Raw genomic sequence first — 23,330 nt, 5'->3', positions numbered from 1 at the left:
TTGTCCCCGTGGGTGTTACTCCCATTAACAGTATTCACACCACTAACCTACATTATCAATTCCCCGGCTGGGGTACAGTTTATTCTGAGTCTACTCCTTGACCCTGCTGTTAGTTAAACGCAACCTTATGCTTACATTATTTTATATTGTCAATTTGAAAATGGGGGAGGATGAGTAATACTTCTTGTATTTTCTTCTCATCTTCTCTGTTTTCACGCTTGCTCAGTTCTCCTTGCGATGTCCTATCTTTGTGTCATCCTTGGAACCTGGACTACATTTCCATTTCCCGTCTTCTTCTATCCACTGTTTTTCCCTCTTTGTAGTGTGATTATTTTTGTTCTATGTTTAGGAGGAGATTTTTCCACCTTTACTTAGTGTGTCTGAGTGTATAGCTTGTGTTCAGTTTGTGTTGTGCTATGTCTTTCTTCCTTGCATGCCTGTCTGGCCTGCATGCCTGTCTTGCCAGTGGGTGTGTTTGGGGGTAGTCATTGGTGCATCTATGCCTTTATGCTAACCTGTTGTTTCTTACACCTTATTGCCGTTTTCTTCTCTTTTGTAATACTTTGTTGGAGAGGATCAGTCATTTATATTTGTGTATTTTTACCCATTGCTTCCTCTTCATTTGCTTCCACCCATCTCTTTGCTCTTTCCTTTTTGTTAATTTCTTTTACTTTTATTCTGTTGCATTAGTGTTCCTCTTATTTATTCCTTACTTGGGTTCTTTTTGTTACATCTCATTTAAAGTACTAGCTTCTGTTATATAAGAAAGGGGGATATGTTGTTTCCTGTTCTTGTTAATATCCAGCCATTATATGACTTCCTGCTCAGTGTGAATGTGCTGTATGGAATGTTAGAGTGATGTTGCGTATAGAATGTTGGTTGCCTGTGAGGTGAAGTTGACAGTTGATAATGGGCTGAGCAGCAGGCAGACTGCTCCTGGTGGGGCTGCTACACTACAACTCTTCCACTTGGAACTTACTAGAATAAAACATCTTAAACTACATCTTGCCTGTTTGGACTTCATTACTACACATTACAAATAGGTCGAGTAGATTTTTTAAGTCACTTGACCTGCAGTTCTACTAACAGTTTTGTGATTTTCCGAGGCCTGCACTGCAGTTCTCCACAGCTAATATGCCACTTCAAGCTGGCCAACTAGTATATACATTTGCATGTTTCGTCTATAAAGCCTTAAACCCCAACCAGATACCCCACTCAAATGTTCCCATCAGCTGGTGCATGAAAACTATGACCTTCCTGCACACCGCATTTTAAGAAATAACATACCCTACACAGATCATAATGTATCCACAACTTGAAAAACTCATCCAGTACATAACCGTAACACCCCCATCTTTATCCAATTTCACATACTAACTGAAATGAGAAATTTGATTAACCTCTTCATGTGACTGAATAATCTTCTTTCTACTCTCAGTAATAACAGATTTCATGTATTCTTCTACTAACTACATCTTACTTAACCCCACTTCTCCACTCGGAGAACCTGAACTTAATTACCCCTTGTGCGCACTCAGCTAGGTCTTGCTGTCATCCTACTTAAGTACTTTAGGGGCATATTATCAAGAAACAGCGTTAAAATTAACGCCGCTTTAGCGGCAGAAAACGGCGATAATGGGCTTGATATATGCCTTTGAGAATTCCCATAGAAGCCCATGTTCTGGTGTCAACATTTGAGAATTCCCATAGAAGCCCATGTTCTGGTGTCAACATGGGCTTCTATGGGAATTCTCAAAGGCATATTACCAAGCCCATTATCGCAGCTTTAGCTGCAGTTTTCTTCCGCTAAAGGGGCAGTAATTTTAATGCCGTGCTTGATAATATGCCTGGGTTTCTTTTTTAAAATCCTTAGGACTTGCGTTTTAGAGTTCAGGTTCTAGCCTTCCTCATCCGGTGTGCAATTTTTTTCACGTTCTCCTATTTCACGAGACTTGATAACTTCAGCAGGTAACCAAAGACTTTTCAAAAACTCCACTGCTTCTATCGCCTCTCGCGAATTGATCCATCTTTAGAATGCTATTGACTACAATTTACACTACAAATGTGTTTTAAACTTGCTTTTTCCTCCCACACATCCACTTAAAACATACATTTTGTATATTTTGCTTGGGGCCTCAAACTGTTCGGTGTAAGGATGTAATTCTGCAACAACCCCAAACACGTGTACAATAAACGCTTCCCGGCAAACGATTCTTACAGCGAGCGGAGGCAGGCAACTTCTAACATGTCCTTCAAAGGAGTACCAAAAGCACAACGCTACCATGTCTAGGGTAAGCCACGAGAAAATAAGCTATGACGAATGGGTGCACGGCTGTCCTTTCGCTATCACTGCAGTGCCCACTGCCCAGCCTTCTTAAGATACGGCGAATCTGCCGCCCTCGGTACCAATCTCGTTCTTTGCGCGCGGTGCTGATTGGCTATCGCCACTGATGTATCTGCCGCGCCAGAGGGCTCTTGGCGCTACATTTACTTCCTCGCAGGCGCGCACCTCCCATCTGCGAAAGTACTAACGGAGAAAAAAAGCCTACCTGATGCGGACGGCACCTCCATGCTCTGACCGCGAGTGCCAATTATTGTTGACCGACGTAATTTGTGCAATCTATTTCACAGATATTAAGGTCTGTTATAATTTAACAGACGAGCTTGGGAGACTACTTTGTCGAATCTGCATCACTGGAGATCGTGGGTGGCTTCTTTTTTTATTATTTTTTAACAGCAGGAGAACAAACAAGGAAGGCGCGTGTGAATGACCTCATAAGAAGCGCGCGATGTACGCTATAGGCCTTCTTTTATTTTTATCGGGGCGATCGCTTATAAACCGGGCGGGCACTGGTGCAGGCAGTGCCTTGTCCTCCATTATAAAAGGTGAAAGTGGCGGCCATCTTGTAGTGGCTGTTTAGACCCTCCGTACGTAAATAGACAATTTTGAGAAGGTTCTAGAGTTGATCAGCATTTGGCAAAAATGTCTGAGCTGAAGCCTAACGGTGAGAGGTGTCTACTTTAGTGCTGGGAACAGGTTAAGTACCGGTCGACTAACCATCTTGTGATTCTGGGACAAATCATCTCCCCGTGCCTAAAAAAGGAATCTTACCTTGTGTAATGTAATCTGTTGTTTCTATAATGCCCTTGGGCCAAGTTCATGCTAGGCTAAGCTCGTTCTATGAAACAAAACAACAAAAAATGGTGTCCCAGTAATCTGAACTTGCAAAGAAACACCCCGTGATATATCCGCTCTCTGGTGCTATTTGTAGGAATACCCAATATAGGGTGACCAGACGTCCCGGATTTGCACGGACAGCCTCGGTTCTTGAAGGACTGTCTTGGCGTCCCAACACTGTCGTAAAACAAAATAATATCCAGTTTTTAAGGGAAGGTCGGGTGAACCTGTACAATAATCCCACTGTTGTGTAGGTTCACATTTCAACCGCCCTCTTATATACCGGGGACGGAAATTCATTTGCTTAGACCCTCTTGCTGTGCTGCCTCGTCTCATTCAAGCAGCACAGCAGGAGTTAAGGAGGTGTGAATCAGGGCTGCAGAGCCTGGCCTAGCACCCGGACCTCTTCACAGGCAGGGGAGCGAATGTTAAGGAAAACAAATATATATATATATATCTGTATATATCTATATTCACTTAAAAAACCATAGGTTTCACACACGTTATAGTTAGGAATTAGCATTTAAAAACCCTTGCAAATTCACTTAAAAAAAACCATAGGTTTCACACATGTTATAGTTAGGTGGACATTTCACTCGTAAAAAACCAATGAAATTCCCCCGTTATAGTTAGTTGAGATAACTATAACTCGCGGGCCCGCAATCCTCTGCTCATGACGTCACATATTACATCACTCATGACATGGTCAGTGGCATCACTCATGACATCACTGATGACATCATCCTTGTGATAGAGTGGCGGTCGCGCGAGTTATAGTTATCTCAACTAACTATAACGGGGGAACTTCATTGGTTTTTTATGAGTGAAATGTCCACCTAACTATAACATGTGTGAAACCTATGGTTTTTTAAGTGAATTTGCAAGGTTTTTTAAATGCTAATTCCTAACTATAACGTAGGTGAAACCTATGGTTTTTTAAGTGAATTTGTACGGTTTTTTAAATGCTAAGTTATGTATGTATTATTATTTTTTTTTTTTAAGGTTTTTCACCGTGCGCGCACCCCGCGATTTAAAAAAAAAAAAGAAATGTTTTTTTCACCCTTCGGGGTCCTTCAGGGACCCCCTGACAAAGGCTAAGGGGTCAGGAACTCTCTACCCTGCCCCCTTTTCACGTTCGCCACCTCTCTTTTTCACTGTCGCACCCAAAACAAACAAAATGGCAGACAACACTTCCTGATTTCGACCGATTCGAACGTTGACTGACATGTAACCACCAATCAGAATTAAGCTCGCGCATGTTAAGGTGCGCGCCTATAGATATTTATGTACTTTTAACTGCAATTTGCTCAGGAAATACTGAACAGATTGACTCCATATATGCAAAAGGCACATGCCTGACCTGAGGACTACCTCTTTGCCAAATTTCAAGAAATTCTGTTCAGCCGTTCGGGCTGTACCTTCGACTAAAGGTCCAATGGGAAAATGCATGGGGAAAACGCGTTTTGGGACCACCCTTTTTTCTCAGCCCCCGATTGACGAATCACCCCGAGACTTTCAGGGTAGGAGCTGAGCGGAGCGCCCCATTGGTTTTGAAAATTTCGCGACGATTCGTCCACCGGCACCAAAGTTATTCAAAATAGAATTTTCAGATTTCCTATGGAAACACGGTCCTAACTATAACTATCTACTAGCATTTAAAAAACCTTGCAAATTCAGTTAAAAAACCATAGGTTTCACACATGTTATAGTTAGGTGGACATTTCACTCGTAAAAAACCAATGAAGTTCCCCCGTTATAGTTAGTTGAGATAACTATAAATCGCGCGACCGCCACTCTATCACAAGGATGATGTTATCAGTGATGTCATCAATCAATCAATCAATCAATCAATCGCATTTATAAAGCGCGCTACTCACCCATCAAGGGTCTCAAGGCGCTGGGAGGGGGGGGGGGGTCAGTGCTCGAAGAGCCAGGTCTTGAGCTGCCTTCTGAAGGAGAGGTGGTCAGGTATGGCGCGAAGGTGGCTGGGCAGAGAGTTCCAGGTCTTCGCTGCTAGAAAAGAGAAGGATCTTCCTCCGGCGGTGGCTTTGCGGATGCGGGGTACGGCTGCCAGGGCCTGTCCGGTGGAGCGCAGAGTGCGCGGGGGAGTGTAGAAGGAGACGCGGTTGATGATGAGTTTGGGTCCGAGGTTGTGAAGGGCTTTGTGTGCGTGGGTGAGTAGTCGGAAGGTGATCCGCTTGTTGACGGGTAGCCAATGGAGTTTTTTCAGGTGTCCGGAGATGTGGTGGTGGCGAGGGATGTCCAGGATGAGTCTTGCGGCAGCGTTCTGGATCCGTTGGAGTTTCCTCTGCAGCTTGGTGGTGATGCCGGCGTACAGGGTGTTCCCGTAGTCCAAGCGGCTGGTGACGAGGGCGTGGGTGACGGTCTTCCTGGTGTCGGTGGGGATCCAGCGGAAGATCTTGCGGAGCATGCGGAGGGTGTTGAAACATGCCGAGGTCACCGAGTTCACCTGTCTGGTCATGGTGAGGGAAGAGTCCAGGATGAAGCCGAGGTTGCGCGCGTGGTCGGTGGGTTGGGGAGTGCTGCCTAGGGCGGGGGGCCACCAGGAGTCATCCCATGCGGTGGGAGTGGGGCCGAGGACCTCCGTTTTGTCTGTGTTCAGTTTCAGACGGCTGTCTGTCATCCAGTTCGCCACTTCCTTCATTCCTTCATGTAGTCTGGTCCTAGCTGATGTGGGGTTGTTAGTGAGGGATAAGATGAGCTGGGTGTCGTCGGCGTATGATATAAGGTCGAGTCCGTGTTTGCGTGCGATGTTCGCCAGGGGGGTCATGTAGACGTTGAAGAGATTGGGGCTGAGGGAGGATCCTTGAGGTACGCCGCAGATGATCTCCGTGGCTGTGGATCTGAAGGGGGGAAGGCGGACTCTCTGAGTCCTTCAGGAGAGGAAGGAGACGATCCATTCCAGGGCCTTGCTTCTGATGCCGGCGTTGCTGAGGCGGCGTATCAGGGTGCGGTGGCAGACCGTGTTGAAGGCTGCAGAGAGGTCCAGGAGTATGAGGGCCACGGTCTCTCCCTTGTCGGTCAGGGCTCTGATGTCGTCCGTTGCTGTGATCAGGGCGGTTTCGGTGCTGTGGTTGGCCCTGAAACCGAACTGTGTGGGGTCGAGGGAGTCGTTGGTTTCCAGGGCGTTGGTGAGTTGAGCGTTGACGATTTTCTCAATCACTTTGGCGGGGAACGGCAGGAGAGAGATGGGCCGGAAGTTTTTGAGTTCGGTGGGGTCTGCTGTAGGTTTCTTTAAGAGGGCGTTGAGCTCTGCGTGTTTCCAGCTCTCCGGGAAGGTGGCGGCGGTGAGGGAGGCGTTGATGACGTCTCGGAGGTGCGGTGCGATTATGTCGTCGGCCTTGTTGTAGATGTGGTGCGGGCAGGGGTCCGATGGGGATCCGGAGTGGATCGAGTTCATTATGCGGGTGGTCTCCTCGGTGGTGGTAGGGTTCCAGGTGAGGATGGTGGTGGTGTCGGTGGCGGGTTCCGGAGGGGGGCTTGTGTCGGCGGTCGGGAAGCTGTTGTATATGTCGGTGATCTTGTGGTGGAAGAAGGTTGCGAGGGAGTCGCAGAGGTCCTGTGAGGGAGGGATGGAGTTGTTTTCTGCTTCCGGGTTGGAGAGCTCTTTGACGATGCCAAATAGTTCCTTGCTGTTGTGGGCGTTGTTGTCAAGTCTGTTCCGGTAGGCTGTTTTTCGTGCGGCGCGGAGGTGTTGGTGGTGTTGGCGGGTGGCGTCCTTGAGAGCTGACATGTCATGAGTGATGCCACTGACCATGTCATGAGTGATGTAATATGTGACGTCATGAGCAGAGGATTGCGGGCGCGCAAGTTTTAGTTATCTCAACTAACTATAACGGGGGAATTTCATTGGTTTTTTACGAGTGAAATGTCCACCTATCTATAACATGTGTGAAACCTATGGTTTTTTAAGTGAATATATATATAAATATATATCATGCTGAGAGACGGAATAGGACATTTAGTCCTATTTCTATGTTCGTCCCGGTTTTTCCATCTGAAAATCATCTGGTCACCCTACCCAATAAGAGAATTAGGGTAGGTCAATTATTCAGTATTGCCTACATGAAAGGAGAGTTGCTAGCTTCCATAGAGACATATACGAGCCACTTTTTTGCGATTTAAGATTCTTCAAGAGCTTTGACATAATACTTAAGTAGAACTTTATATAAAAACTTCGGTATTCATTTGGAACAGGGCCTTTCTGTCTTTGCTTACTTTAATTTTCGGCCTGAGGTCACATTTTAAAGTGCTTTCTTATAAATGCTGTTTAAATGTATGTACAGATAAGGGGACAAGATACTGGATTTAGGTGATTTTCCTAATTATTGTATCAGCTGGGACATTAAAATACCGGTCATACCAGTAAAAAAAAAACAGCCAGATGCCAACCTCATACGAAATACAACTGTTTTTCTTTTGCCTACTAAAAACATTATTTTTGGTCTGAAGAAGAATGAAAGAAAGCAATGGAAGCCATGTGTCACTGTTTCTAAAAATGTGTGTAAGCGAAACTCTGCTTAGATTAATTGCCTGAAACTGAATCAAATGTTTAGTTTCTGAGGAGTGGTAAAAATTCACATTGCTATGGCTGGAAGACTTGTTGATCGAGGGGCCACCTCGGCATAGGCACCACAGAGAGCCTGATGTGTGTTGCAAGAAGGCTCATCTGAACAACGTTGAGGTGACAGCAGCTGTTTTCTCAAGAGAGTTCTCCATTTACAGCCCCTTCTGATCGAGTGGCCATCTTTACAGTATTACTTCAGAGGAGACTTGCTTTGTAGCATTTACATAATGCTTCATAACCCTATGTGTGGCTCCAAAGTGCAGTTTTGGTCAGGGTGCATGTTACACCATGTGGGAGTGCATGGTTGTCAGATTGTTATATTTGTTGTTATCCTATATGAGAAGCATTTTGCTGTTGAGAGTGACCAAAGTTACTCTTCTCTAGGAGTGCAGCACTTAGAAGTGTTACAGAAGAGGAGGAGGTGTAAGAGATAAGCACGCCATTTATAATTGTAGTTGGAACTAAAACATATCGGTAGCTACACAGAACCAACCTACCCAGAGGGACAGCAAGGTATTGTGTAGGAACACCCACATAACTAAAAAGGTGGTGAAGAAGAATTAGAGAAGGCCCAGTAACCCACATGGCAACATGTAAAAGGTAGAGATGCTGTGAAGTAAAATAATGCCAACTGGGCAAGAATGGGAATTAGTGACATGAGCAGTAGCCATGCTCCTTTTCAAGAGGCAGGGATACTGCCTGCTCCTGTACAGATATATCCCATGAGAGAGGAAATAAGTGGAAGCAGAACCGTGCTTGGCAACCTGAGTCAAAATTACTCGATTTTTAAGGGTCTAGATTTCACCTCTTCCTTCAAGGCAAAACATTTGGATGCAGGTTTATGCTCCAAGCCCCGAGACATTTAGTAGCTGAAAAACGGGGTTTCAGCACTGACCTAGCAAAAGCACACGCTCATGCGTGTGCTTTTCCTTTTGTGCGATGCGATTGGCCTTTGCGTGCGTCTTTTTATAAAAGACTGCACGCATATAAAAGACTGCACGCAATAGGCCAAAGGCGGGCGCATTGCTCTCGCACGGCCTATTGGTGTCTGTTACGAGCACCAAAGGCCATGTGGTTTCAATTATCGTGCCCAGACACGGGCACGATAATTGAAAGCACATGTCTCGCTGTGGCGCACGCGCACCCCTCGCAGGATTGTTTTGTTTTTGGATCTATTTCCCAGGGAAGCAAGTCGGCCGGCCTCTTCTCCGTCGCCACCAGGCTCCGTTCAGCAGGCCCCCGGGCCGTCAGGGGTCCGATGGGTCAGAGTATGCCGGGACCTTCAAGTTGTATTAGGTAGGTATTTATTATGCTTGTTTTTTTAAAGTACAGTCACTGTCTGTGCTTGATACTGTCAGTCAAATTGTGGTCAGATATCTATTGGTAATTAGCCCAAAGTCCTCAACATTGTGGTCATAGTTCTTTGTTGTAGAAGTTCAGGTTCGGATAATACAGGCGTTGTGCTCTTCCTAGAGAGGTGTGTGTCTCTATTGCTTTCTAAATAGGCAAATGTGAAATAAATCGGGTCAGGGATCTCTGTCGTATAGGTAATACAATTGACACAATTATTAAACCGTCACGACTGCAGGCATGTTGTATAAAATTGAAGAGAATAACAATTTGCCTGTAACAGTCAAGGCGTTCACATGCTCATATTCTAGACATATTCCGGTGCAGCATCCCCTTGGCTGTATATTATTTCATTGCAAACTTTGCAGCAGTGTTGTCATGTTAGTTATGGCATCAACAATCCTAGCTGATGCTAGTTGTAATATGAAGCTCTAAAAATGTTCTTTGTCCGATTCTTCTTATAGAAATTTCAACAGTGTGATGTTTGACTGACTACTTCTTCTGGAAAAAATGTATATTCACATATCCTTTGAATAACTATTCCTAAATGGATTGACTTTCAATGTAATACGGTGAAAACAGAAATGCTTTGGGATGGTACGGCTCAGATTCCACTTTCACAACCTTAAAAAACAGAAAATAACGAGAATAAGAGGTGTGCCACATGAGTAAATGTTCTGACTTTATATTTTACCCACATGTATGATGCTTGCTGCTGTAAAAGAATGCTGCAGTACGGATGCTCTCACTGATATTCGTGACATTGACCTGTATCAACAAGACTCAGTTGATAGATGCGTCACAACACAGATATTGCTGCGCCGTCTGTTTGCTTTGTGAGCCTCGCTTCTGCCAGGTAAGCGTACTTTTGTGTCTAAGTGTCGCCACTGACACCACAGTTTATTGTCCCGCAACCACTAATCAACACGTTAAGTTCACTAACTGGCATTGTAATGAAAAAGCTGTCCAACACTGCTTGCTTCAAAATTGAAAGTCATTATCTACTACTCCGAGTGCTTAGCTGCAGGGAGGTTTCAAATTACTTTATTTGTTGGTAACCTTTGTAGCAGTTAGCTTCTGCTTTCTGCTGCTCGCTCCATTCAACAATGGATATAGTGCAAATTCCATTTGTTAGAGCAGTTGCTACGTGTGGAAAACACATCTCACCTGGACAAATCTCAGCAGCTTTGACGTATGTCTAATTCGTCTGTATGAAAAGTGCAGAACTGTCATAGTGAGCCGCCAACAATGATTTTGTTGTTGTTATTTCAACCTATGCATTTCATAAATAAAAGGAATTCCATAATAGTCTATTGTCATATTTTCAGGCAAATGGCAGCAGTAGTGACCATTTCGTGGTAGTAGTTTCCAACCCGTTGATGTCTTTGAAGACTTGTTTCTCTCACTTCTATCTGTTGGTGAACATGTTATCCAGCCAAGAGTTTTTAGTTTGCTTCTGCCAGGAGGCCTTCTTGTTCTTTATATTTTTGAGACAGAGGGCTGCTTAAAAATTATAAATAAATGCTTCATTATTGCCAGGGTGCTACAATGCTCCTCAAGTGGGAGTTCCCATTTCTGTGATGACAAAGCAGAGCGATTATGGTAATAAATAGGTCTTTCTCGTGAAATGTGACCTCCGGGGCGGTTTGCTTTGCATACGTGAGCCTATCCATATAAAGTGACCATACTCATTCAGGGATTTATTTTTAATTTTTAAGAGAACTTGTCTTTTAATCTACTTCACATCTCGGTAGAACACCATGTATAATGGAACAGCAGCAGGAGTTTGGGAATAAATGAAAAAAAGTATGTTTTCGATTAATGTTATTTTTAACAATGTTCAGGAATGTCTGTGCAAGCAGAGGTTTTGAATTTCTTCATTGCGACTTCCTTTAAACAAGCACTGGCATAGCCAATAGGTCTCGCTTTTTGCAGCACAATATCCTTGGTGCAACATCAGTTGTTGCATGGCTAAACCTTGTACCTTATAAGCTACTGGTGTTGCAAGTAATAAAGCAACGCCACTAGCTCAAACCTTCAGTAATGCGAGACCTATTGCATTGCAAATGCTTGTTAATACATGTACATCACACCTACGGTAAGCCCTAAAGAGCCCATAGGGCAGGGTGCAGTGTATTAAACAATTGGTCATGTACTTTTAATTTTTACATGTCCTGGTAGTGAAAAACTCTTAAATTCATTTTTCGTTACTGCCATAGTCCAACATTGGCCTAACTTATTACATTTAATAAGTGATAACTTTCAATTTGGAGCAGTTAGGAATGTTGAGTGTGGTGACTAAATAATTGTAATTTAAAGCCCTATTCAATGGTAGAGTCAGATTTTAAGTCACAATTCAGAAAATGCCACTCCTAAAAAGTTGACGTTTTCTTGGCCCAACCATTAAGTGTCTGCAGCCTGTATCCTTGGTCACATCACTAGGTATAGCTGGCAGTTGGTCTTTGTGTATTGCGCCCAGACAAAGGTTTTGGCAGGATGGGCCATCTCTGATTTGAAAAGGGGGAGGATCAGTCACCTACCACACTTGTACATCACAAAGGCTCTGCCAGGGCACACTCACAAAGAGTTTGACACTGTTCTTTTATGACCCCAGACAAGCTAGGGCCAGGGCAGGCAGGCAGGAAATTCCAAACACCTCTAAACTTCTCCTACTTCTAAGCTGGCACCAAGTATAAATAATTAAATCTCAGACTCAACTCTTCAATACATTTCTGGACCTGAAGGACTACTGTGCTGCTCTGCCTCAGAGTCAGAAAATGCTCCAACAACATTGAACTCTGCCAGCCCTGAGCCCACCCGCAGCCCCCAAAGTGGTGCTGCCTGGGTCCTGAACCCTTTGAAGTGGGCCTGAAGGTGCTCTTCCAGCCCAGCAGTGGTCCCAGCAGAACCGATGCAGCGCGACATATTTCCTCGCAAGACTCCACATCGGAACAGCTGCGTGATGCATCCCCAATACAGGATACTGCATTGCAACCCTCAGAACCGCTGCTGCACAATGCATCTCCATGAAGGACAATATATCGTCACCGCAGCTCCTCGGAACTGCTACTGCGTGAAACATCTCCATGCAAGTACTTCACATCACCATTGCAGCTCCTTCTGAACCGCTGCTGCGCATTGCATCTCCACACAAGGACCTTGCACCACCTCTGCTGCGTGATGCATTCTCGACCCAGGACATCACATCACTCTACAACCAGGATTTAAGGTAATTTTGTTCTTGGTCCCTCTAGCTGGCCCACACTCTATTGCGGTCGGCCTGAACTTGCGACCAGATAACTCAGTTGGCACTTTGTGCATTTAGGCCCTATTTTCCGTTGAATTTATAAAACTGCATATCTCGGGTTCTAAACAAGTAAAGAAGGCAGCCAGGGAGTTCAATGCCATACCGCTTGATGTAGTCACTACAATTACCAGAAAACGTTGCCCGCCTGAATGGTTAGCTGCACATTGACCACACATTATATTAATACAAAGACATGTCAGCTACAAAATAAATACAGTTAAAAAAACATTTTTTATCGTCTCTCCAGCTCTTTCTTGCTAATGTAGATTCCCTCACCAACAGGGAACATACCCCACAATGATTGTTGCTGTTCGAATCTGGCCTCGCCAGCCTTTGAAACACAGCTTGTATGGCTTAATTATCGGATCGGACCCCTCAGTTGTTTTCCAATCAATATAATGTTTTCAGACACTCTCATAGCTCCGCGGGTCACAAGCTATAGCCGTCTGACTTATTAAGTTAATGCTTTTGAAAAGATCTTTGAAAAGCAGTGAGTTTGATGTTTACCAGAGCCTGCATCTCTCTCTTCTCTTCAATAATACCACATAGAAGACAAGCTTCAACCTGGCAGAGTTAATCCCAAAATACAGATCCGGACCGTTCCAAAAGAATACATCTATATGATATCCTATTAAATCGCTGATGAACTTACAGCATCCCAATAGGAGGCCAGTGCTGGACATTGAATGAGCATATGAGTATCGTTCATCATTATAGCCTTGCATTTCGGACATCTGATATCTTGCCGAGCTATTCATGACAGCTTACTTGGGGTCCAGTAGGCCCTGTGGGTCATAAACAAATTATTTCTCTTAAGTGGAGCAGTTTTCACCACCGCATATAATGTAGTAAAATATATTTGCCATTTCTCTCTCATATCTCTCTCTATAGTTCAATTTTCGCATATTGAAGATAGATTAGAGTACTTCTTGTCTTCAGCCTCGAGTAAATCCCAGTACCAAATCATCACCTCCTTCTTTAATGGAGCGATTTTCATTATCCATTCAACCCATTCCTCCTCCTCTTCCTCTAACCACTCTTGGGTTGCCCACCATGATTGAAGCTGGTAATATTTGAATCTCGTAAACTGGCTGTTGGTACATAGGGCCCGATTCCGATCTCGCTAGGAAAGCCCTCCGTACGACTCGGATCCGGAGAGCTTTCCAAGCGAGACGTGCTCCGGGAGTCCATACGAGTGAGTACGATTTGCCGTATGCTTACGGACTCGATTCGCTGGGACTCACATTGAACTCTATGGGAACCCGTCTACAGACGCGTACACAGGCTCCCATCGCAGAAAATCAGTGGGTGGGGAACAGCGTACACCCTGTGGTGGGCACCCCATGGTGCCCGCCACACAGTGCATGCCTGGGTCCCATGGGCACACCTCCGTGACAGATTCGGGGGGCCTGAGTGAAGGGGAGCCTGCTACGGCCTCCCGAAGTACCCTTCCGACACCCTTTTCTTCTTGCTGAGACCACGGCGAAGCGGCTGTCCGAATCGTGCATCGTACTTGATCGGTCGGAATACAGCTCCATGACACGGCTCGATTCGGCTGCGAACAAGACGTACGGACAGGTTTGGGTCCCGGAAATGATTCGGTCGGCGTGGATGCAATCTTCGCATCGTCCTTGGTCGTTCGGACCTGTGTACGATTCGGTCATAAACAAGGGCTATGAAGCAGATCTGGGAAAGCCAAATCTGATTTGGAGGACTTCCGAACGACATCAGAATCGGGCCCAAAATAGTAGATCTTGCCATTCCACTAATCTAGATCCTACTTACAGATCTGCCCAGTAATTCAGACCAGCTTGTGTAATGTAGTTCCTATAAACCTATATAGTATCTGCGCGTTTAGACAACATATACCGCGGGATTGGTGTCAAGACTAATTCCAGACACCCCCACTGGGTATGTTTGCCTGTATACCAGCTAGCTCATAGTACCACGGTAAACTCCTCTTACCAAGGAGAGAATAGTTCTTGGCAACCATTGAACATGACAACTCTGTCCCATCAGGGATCGTGGAAACAGTACTTTACTTTTCACTCAGTCACTCGTGCTCACTTTGTCTCAGAGAGATACAAAAAATAAACGGGGACGTTTTTCAATAAGGATTTATTTAACCAGCGTCATTCTAATGTAAAATAGGTGTGCAGAAACAACCATAAGACAGAAACAGATATAAATAATTTAAAGCATCAATAGAGTAAAAGGATGGGGGATTCCTACCATAGTGCTAAAACAATCAATACAGGCAGGTATATAAATACATGACAGTAATAATGTGTACTCCTAAAATGCAACCCTAACTAGATGTATCTAAGTGTACCTAGCATGTATGTAGGTGTAGAGCCAAGAATCACTCTAGGATAAAGCCAACCCCATTATCTGAAGTGAGAGACTGTGGGAACCTGTCTTGGTCTCGAGATGGACACCCCCGAGGGATGTCAGACCACTGCGAGCTAGAGTGTCTGCGTGCAGGAACTTTTTGCGTCTCGCGTCGGTGTGTCAGGATGGAAGTCCTTTTTCTCCTTTCCCTGCCTCAGCATAGATATGGTGGTTATATACCCAAAGTGGTACCCTTAGGGGATCTACCTTGCTGTGTCATGTCAGACTAGGATGACAGAAGGAATGACCCTTAATTATGCAGGAGATGGTAGCACTGCTGAGATTCCAAGAATTCTCATGCATAATGAATGAGGCTAGTTTTCGGAGAAAACCCCACCTCATTTAACCAGTACCATAACTAGGTATAAGGTCAGTACCAAGAACTGTTATGTAGTGTAATGGAATGGGAAATATAGGTGAAAGGTCTGGTTACTACCTGAGCCTATATCGGGGTCCCTGTATGAAACATAACACAACACTTGCCTTAGGGGCAGGCTTAACTGGTCCTCTAGACAATCTGGTGTATGTGGAGAATCCCAGATTGGGGCTGAAGACATATACTGTGGAATACTAAAACTGTTTCTGAAATAAACCCAGGTTCTTAACGCTGCCCTTAAAACCTTCAGCCCGACTTTTTAAAAAATATTTTGGATCTCCATATTTATACAAGAAATTACACTGAGCATTGCCTCATATAGTATACCCATTAAAGATCCATCTGGCTCGTTGGCCACCATCCGAAAGTTTTTAAATTGAAATGCATAGCAATAAAGCTGAAGATCAGGCAAAGCCAGCCCCATTTGTTCCCCCATAATTGCCTTAGATATATATATATATATCACCGCAACTCGCCCACAATCCGTATGCTTTCTGGAAAGACGAGGCGAACCCAAATTCTGTGATTATGAAGATTTGTTTCGTGCCCAGCACCGCCGCCATTACGCGTTTCAGCTCCACAAGAGCCTTGATCACATGATACACCACATGATTGACATTACACCTTTTAAAGAGACAATACACGGGAAGGGGACGGCGTACTCTGCCGCGTCACAGTCATAGACATAGAGAACATCTTTGCCTAATGCATCGTGATTCCCTTAATAACTGTACAAATTCAAGTTTGTAATTTTGAAAATACAGTTTTTGTAGTATAGACATAGTACTACATGTGCAAAATACTGCTATGTGCAAAAAAGTGCAAGTGTTATGGCCTGAATACCAAACGAAATTCATGGTCAAATGGGATATGAATAAATAAATAAATATATAAATATATTCATAAAAAATTCACATATGGTTAAAAAACAGGATTCAAAAAACAGGGTTTAAATAAACACTCATATTTTTTTATAAAAAAATCCTAATACATATAATAGTGGTTTAGGAGAAACCATCTATATATAACCTTATTGACACATGAATAAAAACCTGCTACATTGTTGTATAATTGGTTTCCATAGTGGATTATTGCACACAGCGAAACACTAGTAGCACATTGAAACTAAAATCTACCTGGTGTCATCTTTAAATGGTGTAGAATAACCTATAAGTGCAAAATTGTGCTATAAATAACATGAATCATAAAATTGTGTGTGTACAAAAAGAAAAAAGAAAATCTTATATTATCATAGGTTAAAAAGAACAGAGAGGAGAGGGAGCGCTAGTGATTCAGTGGTCAATAGACAACAGGATTGAATATTAATAGAAATCAGTATATCATAAGTGAGTAAAAAAATCCTCACTAAAATTCAATCCATTTGGAATCTTGCTGTCTAATTGGATTATATATCGTGTTTCAAGTTTTCTTAACAAAGAGTCACGATTCCCACCTCTCCTTAAAGGAGGGACTGAGTCAATCAAAAAATATTTAAGTTCACTAGATCTCCTAGAGTGTGTTTCATCGAAATGACGTGCTACTGGATAACAAGAGTCCCCATGGTTGATGGCTCGAATATGCTGCAGAATTCTTTTATGTGCTTGCAGTTTTGTACTGCCCATGTAGCGTAAGCCACATGGGCATTCCAGTACATAAATAACAAATTCTGTTTTGCAAGTGAGTTTTTTTATCAATTTTGGTCATCCTGTCACTCCATGGTGTAGTGTATTCTGTTTTGTTAATCCCGTGTTTACATGCCTTACAACTTGCACACTTTATGAAACCTTTACTAGTGGATAACCACATTACGTTGTCTAACAATTCAGGGCTACTACTGACCAATTGATCCCTCATAGAGCGTGCCTTTCTAAAGGTCAAATTGGGTGATCGACACAAGGTGTCCCCCAAAATTGGATCACTTTTGACCAACGCCCAATTCCTAGTTACAATTCTTCTTATAGTATGCTGTTGTTGACTATATGTCAGAATTAATCTAGGTGATTCTGTGGTATCTGGGTCAATAATATGACCACTGGATGGTTTTTTGGTTAGTGCCTTAGTCCTGCCCTGATTATTGGCTTTAGATATAGCTGTATCTATCATTTTCGTGGTATATCCCCGATTCAAAAACCGTTCTCGGCATTCTGATTGTGCCTTGAAACAATCCAAATCGGTGGTACATATTCTTCTGATGCGCAGCATCTCCCCGAAGGGGATACTGTGAATCAGGTGTGTAGGGTGATGACTAGTTGCATGTAGGAGAGAGTTTCCAGCAGTCATTTTCCTATGGAGTCTAGAGTGTAGGTGGTTATCAAGGATAAATAGCTCAACATCAAGGAAACAGATACTGTTGCAACTTATTTGACCTGAAAATTCAAGATTCAAATCATTTCTGTTAATGTCATCAATAAATTGGAGAGCCCCAATCTCCGGGCCCTTCCAAATGATCAAGAGATCGTCAATGTACCTGTACCAACGAATTATGTGATTGCAAACAACCTCTTGAAATGATGCCATGAGGACCTGTTCCTCCCAAAGTCCCATATGCAAACAAGCATAGCTCGGGGAGAAACAGGCCCCCATCGCAACGCCTCTAATCTGCTGGTAGACAATTTTTTGAAATAAAAAGAAGTTGTTTTCTAGGCACATGGAAATGATTGACATCAACATTTTGTTGTGCTCAGTAAAACACATAGGGCGTTTGTTCAAGTAAAACTCTACAGCTTTAAGTCCGTCTCTGTGGTTGATGCTAGTATATAGCGAAGAGACATCTAAAGAGATGAGCAGATAATCATCATGCCATACAACATCCTCCAACTTACACAGGAGATCACCCGTATCTAAGATAAATGAGGGTAACTGTCTCATAAAATCTTGTAGAAAAAAATCCACATATTTACTTGCATTCTCTAAGATACTACTGCGGGCTGATATGATTGGCCTCCCAGGTGGTACAAGGGCATTTTTATGAACTTTTGGTATAAAGTACAAAACTGGCATGACAGGGTTATCGTTTTTAAGAAACCGGAATTCATCCAATGTTAATAAACCCTTGCTTTTCCATGCCAGTAGATTTGAATAGAATACTTTCCAAAAGGCTTTGACCGTAATCATATCACTCCTTCTGTAACAATCAGTCACATTAAGTTGGTTAAGGGCCTCTGCCATGTACATACTGCGTGGCCAAAGGACGATGTTGCCACCCTTGTCTGATTGTCGGATGATTATGTCCTTATTGTCCTTAAGTTTTTTTATTAGACAGTGATATTGGTTGTCTTGTGCAGTGCACTTCTTTTTGGTGGACCCCTGCTTCTTATACAGACATTTCAGTTCCTGTACAACCTTATCATGGAATAGGTCGATATTGTCCTTGATCATGATGGGGCAAAATGTTGATTTGGGTTTAAATGTTGTTAAAGCCCCAACATCCCGTCGCATTATTTCTTGGCTGAATGATGATATACAATCGCCAGACTCTTGTTGCAGATCGTATAAGTCCCGCATCAGATCACTATCACCCACTGTTAAGGCCTGTATGTTGTTGTCAGAAGCCCCAACTGGTCTATTTTTGGCAGGTTGTAATAAATGGAACTTACGCAGTTTCAATTTGCGTACGAATTTAAACATGTCAATACGGCATTCTGCATAGTTGAAGTCACTCCTAGGACTAAAAGACAACCCCAAGGACAATATAGATATATATCAAATGTGTGTCCATCCAGGCCCACTGCCTACCCCCTTTTATTCTTGTAAACTGGTCTTCAGCTCCTACTCTGTAATCTCTAGACTCAGTGTATTCACTTGTTCCCTTGTTAATCTTGGTAGATTAACAAGGTCTTAATCTTCTCCCTTTTGGGGTATATATACTCTCTATACAGCTTACTCATATATTTCCAGGCTTCCCCTCTGATCTCCGTATTAGTATGCAGAGGCTCACCTGTTTCTGAATCAACCAATATGCAGATCATATTCCTAGTTTTGTCTGCCCTTGCCTTCCAGGCCAGGAGAGAGCTACATCTTTCACCATATGAAAAGTGTTGCAGTTTACTCTCCATCTGTCCTGAATTTTCCTAGCCAGCTGACTCTCATACTCTGCCTGCATACCCTCCAATTCCACACGTAGAATAGGTATCCTAGCTGGCTCTTCAAATGAGGCATCTTGGAGTGGCTTCTCTTTTGTCTTTATTTTGGCTTGAAGTATCTCTTTACTCAGTGTTTTGCGCCTCCTTCTAATCATTATAGAACAGATTTCACCCCTATGTTTGCCTTATTTGTATTCCATACTATGGGCAGGCTAGCAGAATCATTATTAAATGTAAAAAAACAGCAGTTTTATCTGCCAAGTCTGCTTCAACCACCTCATCCAATAAAATGGTTCTATCGAGGGTCCATCTTCCCTGCCTCTGCTGTTCATGGAATTTTAGGTTTAAACTTACTGGGGAGTGATCTGGGAGTATGGCTGGACTGTGTGCCCCTAACTTTACTACATCATATAAAGAATAATCCAACAAAAAAATATTCGATCCTTGAATGGTTTTTGTATTTTTTACTATAGAAAGTGAAACCCTGAGTGGATCCCATCGTCCTATGCCAAGTGTGTAGCAAGTTAAATTCTGCCATCATATCTTTTAACTTACATAAGGTCTTAGGGGTATTTGTGTTTTTAGTTCTAGATGTTGTATCTAGATCTTTATTTAGTACTACATTAAAATCTCCCCCTATTACAATAGGAATGGACACTTCCAGAAGATGTTGTTTCAGCCTGTCCAGAGCTTCTGGGTCATCACTGTTTGGGCCATAATATGTTGCACAGGTTATCTGCATATCCCTAACAGAGAGCTATCTGTACTGTAGTTTAGTAATTTTATTCCAGCATTTTTTCGTATAACTAGGGCCACCCCTCTCGTGCTTCCCCATTGCTCTGATCACACTACTTCCTGAACCCACCGAAGCGTACTGAAAATAGAACTACACTCTTTTCTCTCCAAGTGATTCTCTTGGAACATTATAATGTGGGTCCCACTGTCCCTAAGGTGTTCTGCAACTGTCCACTGCTTTCTCCATGCCCTCAAACCATTTACATTCCAGGTAATTATTTTTACCTTCATATCCAAACTCGACTTTCCTGGTACCCTACTATCTCTCCCCATATTGTCTCTTACTTAAAATCATATAATGAGCTTTGTCTGAACTTGCTGTGTTTCCTATTGTTACTATTGTGGGAGAACTTATTTACATTTTTTCCCCTCTATGCTCCCTAACCCCAGTGCACTCCCGCCCCTTCTGAGGGAACCCCCCTCCCATCCTTAGGCTTTATGTCCGCCTTTCACAAGCTCCCTCCTGAGGAATGAGGTGCCTATCTCAATAATATGCATATATAAATGTGTATCTTTTCTATCCCTCCCCACCTTTACCCTGCAACTTAAAGTGGCTACTATATTTTCGGGGTATCTCCAGAATCTTCTTTCATCTGAGTTATCAGGACACCAACCTCACCCGGATCCCAAAGATTATGCATTTTGTTCCTCCACATAATCCTTAGCATCACAGGAAATTTAATCTGCACTATAATCCCCAACTTCTGTAAATCATTCACACAGATTCAGATATCAGAAGACAATTATGTGGATGTAAGCAGACCTTACTACATCCACTCAATTATGTCTTCTGGTGTTTATTGATAACTGAATGTGTGCATATATATTTTTAACTGTTTAATTTCTTATTTATTATTGTAACATTCTAACAATATTATGAAAGTGGTATAGGAATGATTTTAGTTCTGACTCTTCCAATGGAATTGATTGGGCGGATGTTGTTTTTACATATGGCTCCTTGGTTTGTGTAACAGGATACAACACTGTGGGTTGATAAGTCTGCTAAAAAACGATTTGTGTAGCTGACATGTCTTTGTATTAATATCAGTTTCCAGTTAATAGCGTTTATATGTGTTTATCGACTTGTGACATATACATGTTCTTCATGTTTGCAGCCCTGTTGAAGCCTTTGTAAGGTGAAAGGCGTTGGCTGCACTTTTTTGGAAAACATAATAAAGAAAAAGACTACATTAATAACCAAGACCCACGAGCATCTGTTTTATGTTAAATGTGATCTTCCATAATTGGTTTTGTTGCCTCTAAATTTTCTTTAAAAAATAACTACGGTTCTACTGATGTCATTTTGGTGTCAAATAATTTATGACATTTTACTATATTTTTGTAAATTGGTGTGGGATGTTTCTTGTGTTGTGTTTTCATTTTATTAATTTTGAAGTGCTGCATAAATACTTTACACATTGCATCCAAGTTAAGTCTGACTGCTTTGTGCCAAGCCAGAGAGTTAAGCATAGGTTATTTTGGGGTTTGCTTGTGTTTCACCCTGACAGAGTGTAGTTGCTGCTTGAGTAGAATTTCACCCCCTCAACCAGTAACCCAATTTTTAACACGTATAGTGTAAGACAAGGGAACAGCATGGTCAAGAGTATCCCGTGCATGCCGCCACGTCACCATGTTTTAACATGGCAGCCATATTAAGTGAAGGGAAACCCTCCAAAAGCCAGTAAGAGTGCAATACCAGCCCTCTTTCTGAAGAAGTACACAAAATCTGCCCAATCTAGTCATGTAATCATAACTCTTAACGTGGGAGGAAACCAAAGCCCCTTTCCTGCTAATTCTTACATAATTGTCTGGCGACAGCTGTGCTGTCAAGCCAGACCATAATAAGGTAGATTAAAAACATAAGGGTAGTTTTGTTCCCTATTGAGTTGCATGTAAGTAAACGAATTTTTGGGTGTGATAAAGCTAAACTACCTTCATATCTGGCTTACAAAAATCAGCAGCCTCCTACATGAATAGGATGGACAACTTTCCATCATGGCTTTGCAGGACATTGTGTGCATGGAGACATGTGGCCATCAGAAGTTTGTTATTTGGGGCAGGGGTGTGGTATTTAAAAAAAAAAAGTACTTGTCCAATGGATAAAGTGCCACAGAAATCTACTTGTCCTGTTAAAACATCCACTTGTTCCACTTACTCTGTAAACATAAGGTGGGCCGTCGTAAATGCATTGCAACATGCATGCGCTCTTTACATCAGCTTTCATATAGTCCTACCTTTGTTTTTTAATAAAGATGCAGCACAGTGCCCTAAGAACTGTGCTGTAGTAGAATCCTCTAAGCTCTACAGGTTCTTAGCATAGTCATACCCACCACCTTCAGACTGAGGTAACCGAGCCATCAAGTTAATAGAGCTAACCCAGTCAATGGTCTGGCATGGCTCTAAGAGCCACAGCACAAGCCAAGAGATATTAATATTTGGCATGTTATTTATGTAATAAATGTCCTGTAAAATACAATAAAATATTCAAAATAAAAAAGGTTATTCATGTAGCATATGGAAGCGTTTAATATATTGGATTATATCACTGCAATAAATGCCATCTATTAGAAGTGATAGTTTATAAACCTGAACTTAGAAACATTTGTGAACTGCCTCTTCCGATGCCCTCACAAAGGTTAAATCAGTCAACCAAGGGCCATGTCAGTTTTTATTTGCCCTCTATATATGATATATATTGTTTATGGATAGAGCAACATTATAGTATTTTAAAGGATATAGAAGAGAGACTTTTGTTCAGCATACAGGGCACTTTCAAACGTAAATATTAATGAAAAGGAGGGACAGTGACGTAAAGTAGTTATTAAGAACCACACAATTTGGTCAAGCGCAGAAGCTGGGTTTCAACTCATGCTTCCTGATTACACCTTGTGGACTTCAGCCACCGAATTGTAATCTCCTCCTTTTTCATTTTAACACCAAAGGACAGTGCTTTGTGTTCAATTTTATGAAGCGCTAAGATAATATTTTGTGATAAACAAATAGACACTTTGCTTTTTTTTATTTGGTGGCGGATTGTGAAAATCCTGTTGATTCTGAATGTGCTTCTCCCTTTCTAATGACTTTGAAACCCTTCCACGTCACCTACATGATCCGACAGACTAAACCCCCTACACAGCCCTAACAGGCACGAGCACCAAGCTGAAGCCACATCAAGGCCCTGCTCATTTCCAGCATCAATAGCCCATCCTTAATCATGACGGTGACATCCCAAGGTGTATGGGGAAGGTCTGTGTGGAAGGCCA

At 42.7% G+C, this 23,330-nt stretch overlaps 1 protein-coding gene across 4 annotated transcripts in view; it reads right to left on the bottom strand.

Moving 5' to 3' along the window:
* The window catches only part of ZFAT (zinc finger and AT-hook domain containing), a 1,096,910-nt gene that overhangs the window by 900,673 nt on the left and 172,907 nt on the right, over positions 1–23,330 (bottom strand). The window contains exon 1 of one of the 4 annotated variants that reach the window (XM_085604880.1): positions 2,550–2,794. The exons of 2 other annotated variants lie outside the window; for them this stretch is intronic. In XM_085604880.1, the coding sequence (XP_085461006.1) occupies positions 2,550–2,571 (22 nt within the window). In that variant the 5' untranslated portion in view covers positions 2,572–2,794. Of the gene's footprint in view, positions 1–2,218; positions 2,378–2,549; positions 2,795–23,330 lie in introns of those variants that run through there. One more of the 4 variants, XM_085604881.1, reaches the window with a different exon arrangement.

The sequence above is a fragment of the Triturus cristatus genome, chromosome 5_1, assembly GCF_964204655.1.
Source record: "Triturus cristatus chromosome 5_1, aTriCri1.1, whole genome shotgun sequence".
Classification (NCBI taxonomy): Eukaryota; Metazoa; Chordata; class Amphibia; order Caudata; family Salamandridae; genus Triturus; species Triturus cristatus.
Note: the sequence above shows the minus strand (reverse complement) of the source record. Positions and strands in the feature narration are given on the sequence as shown.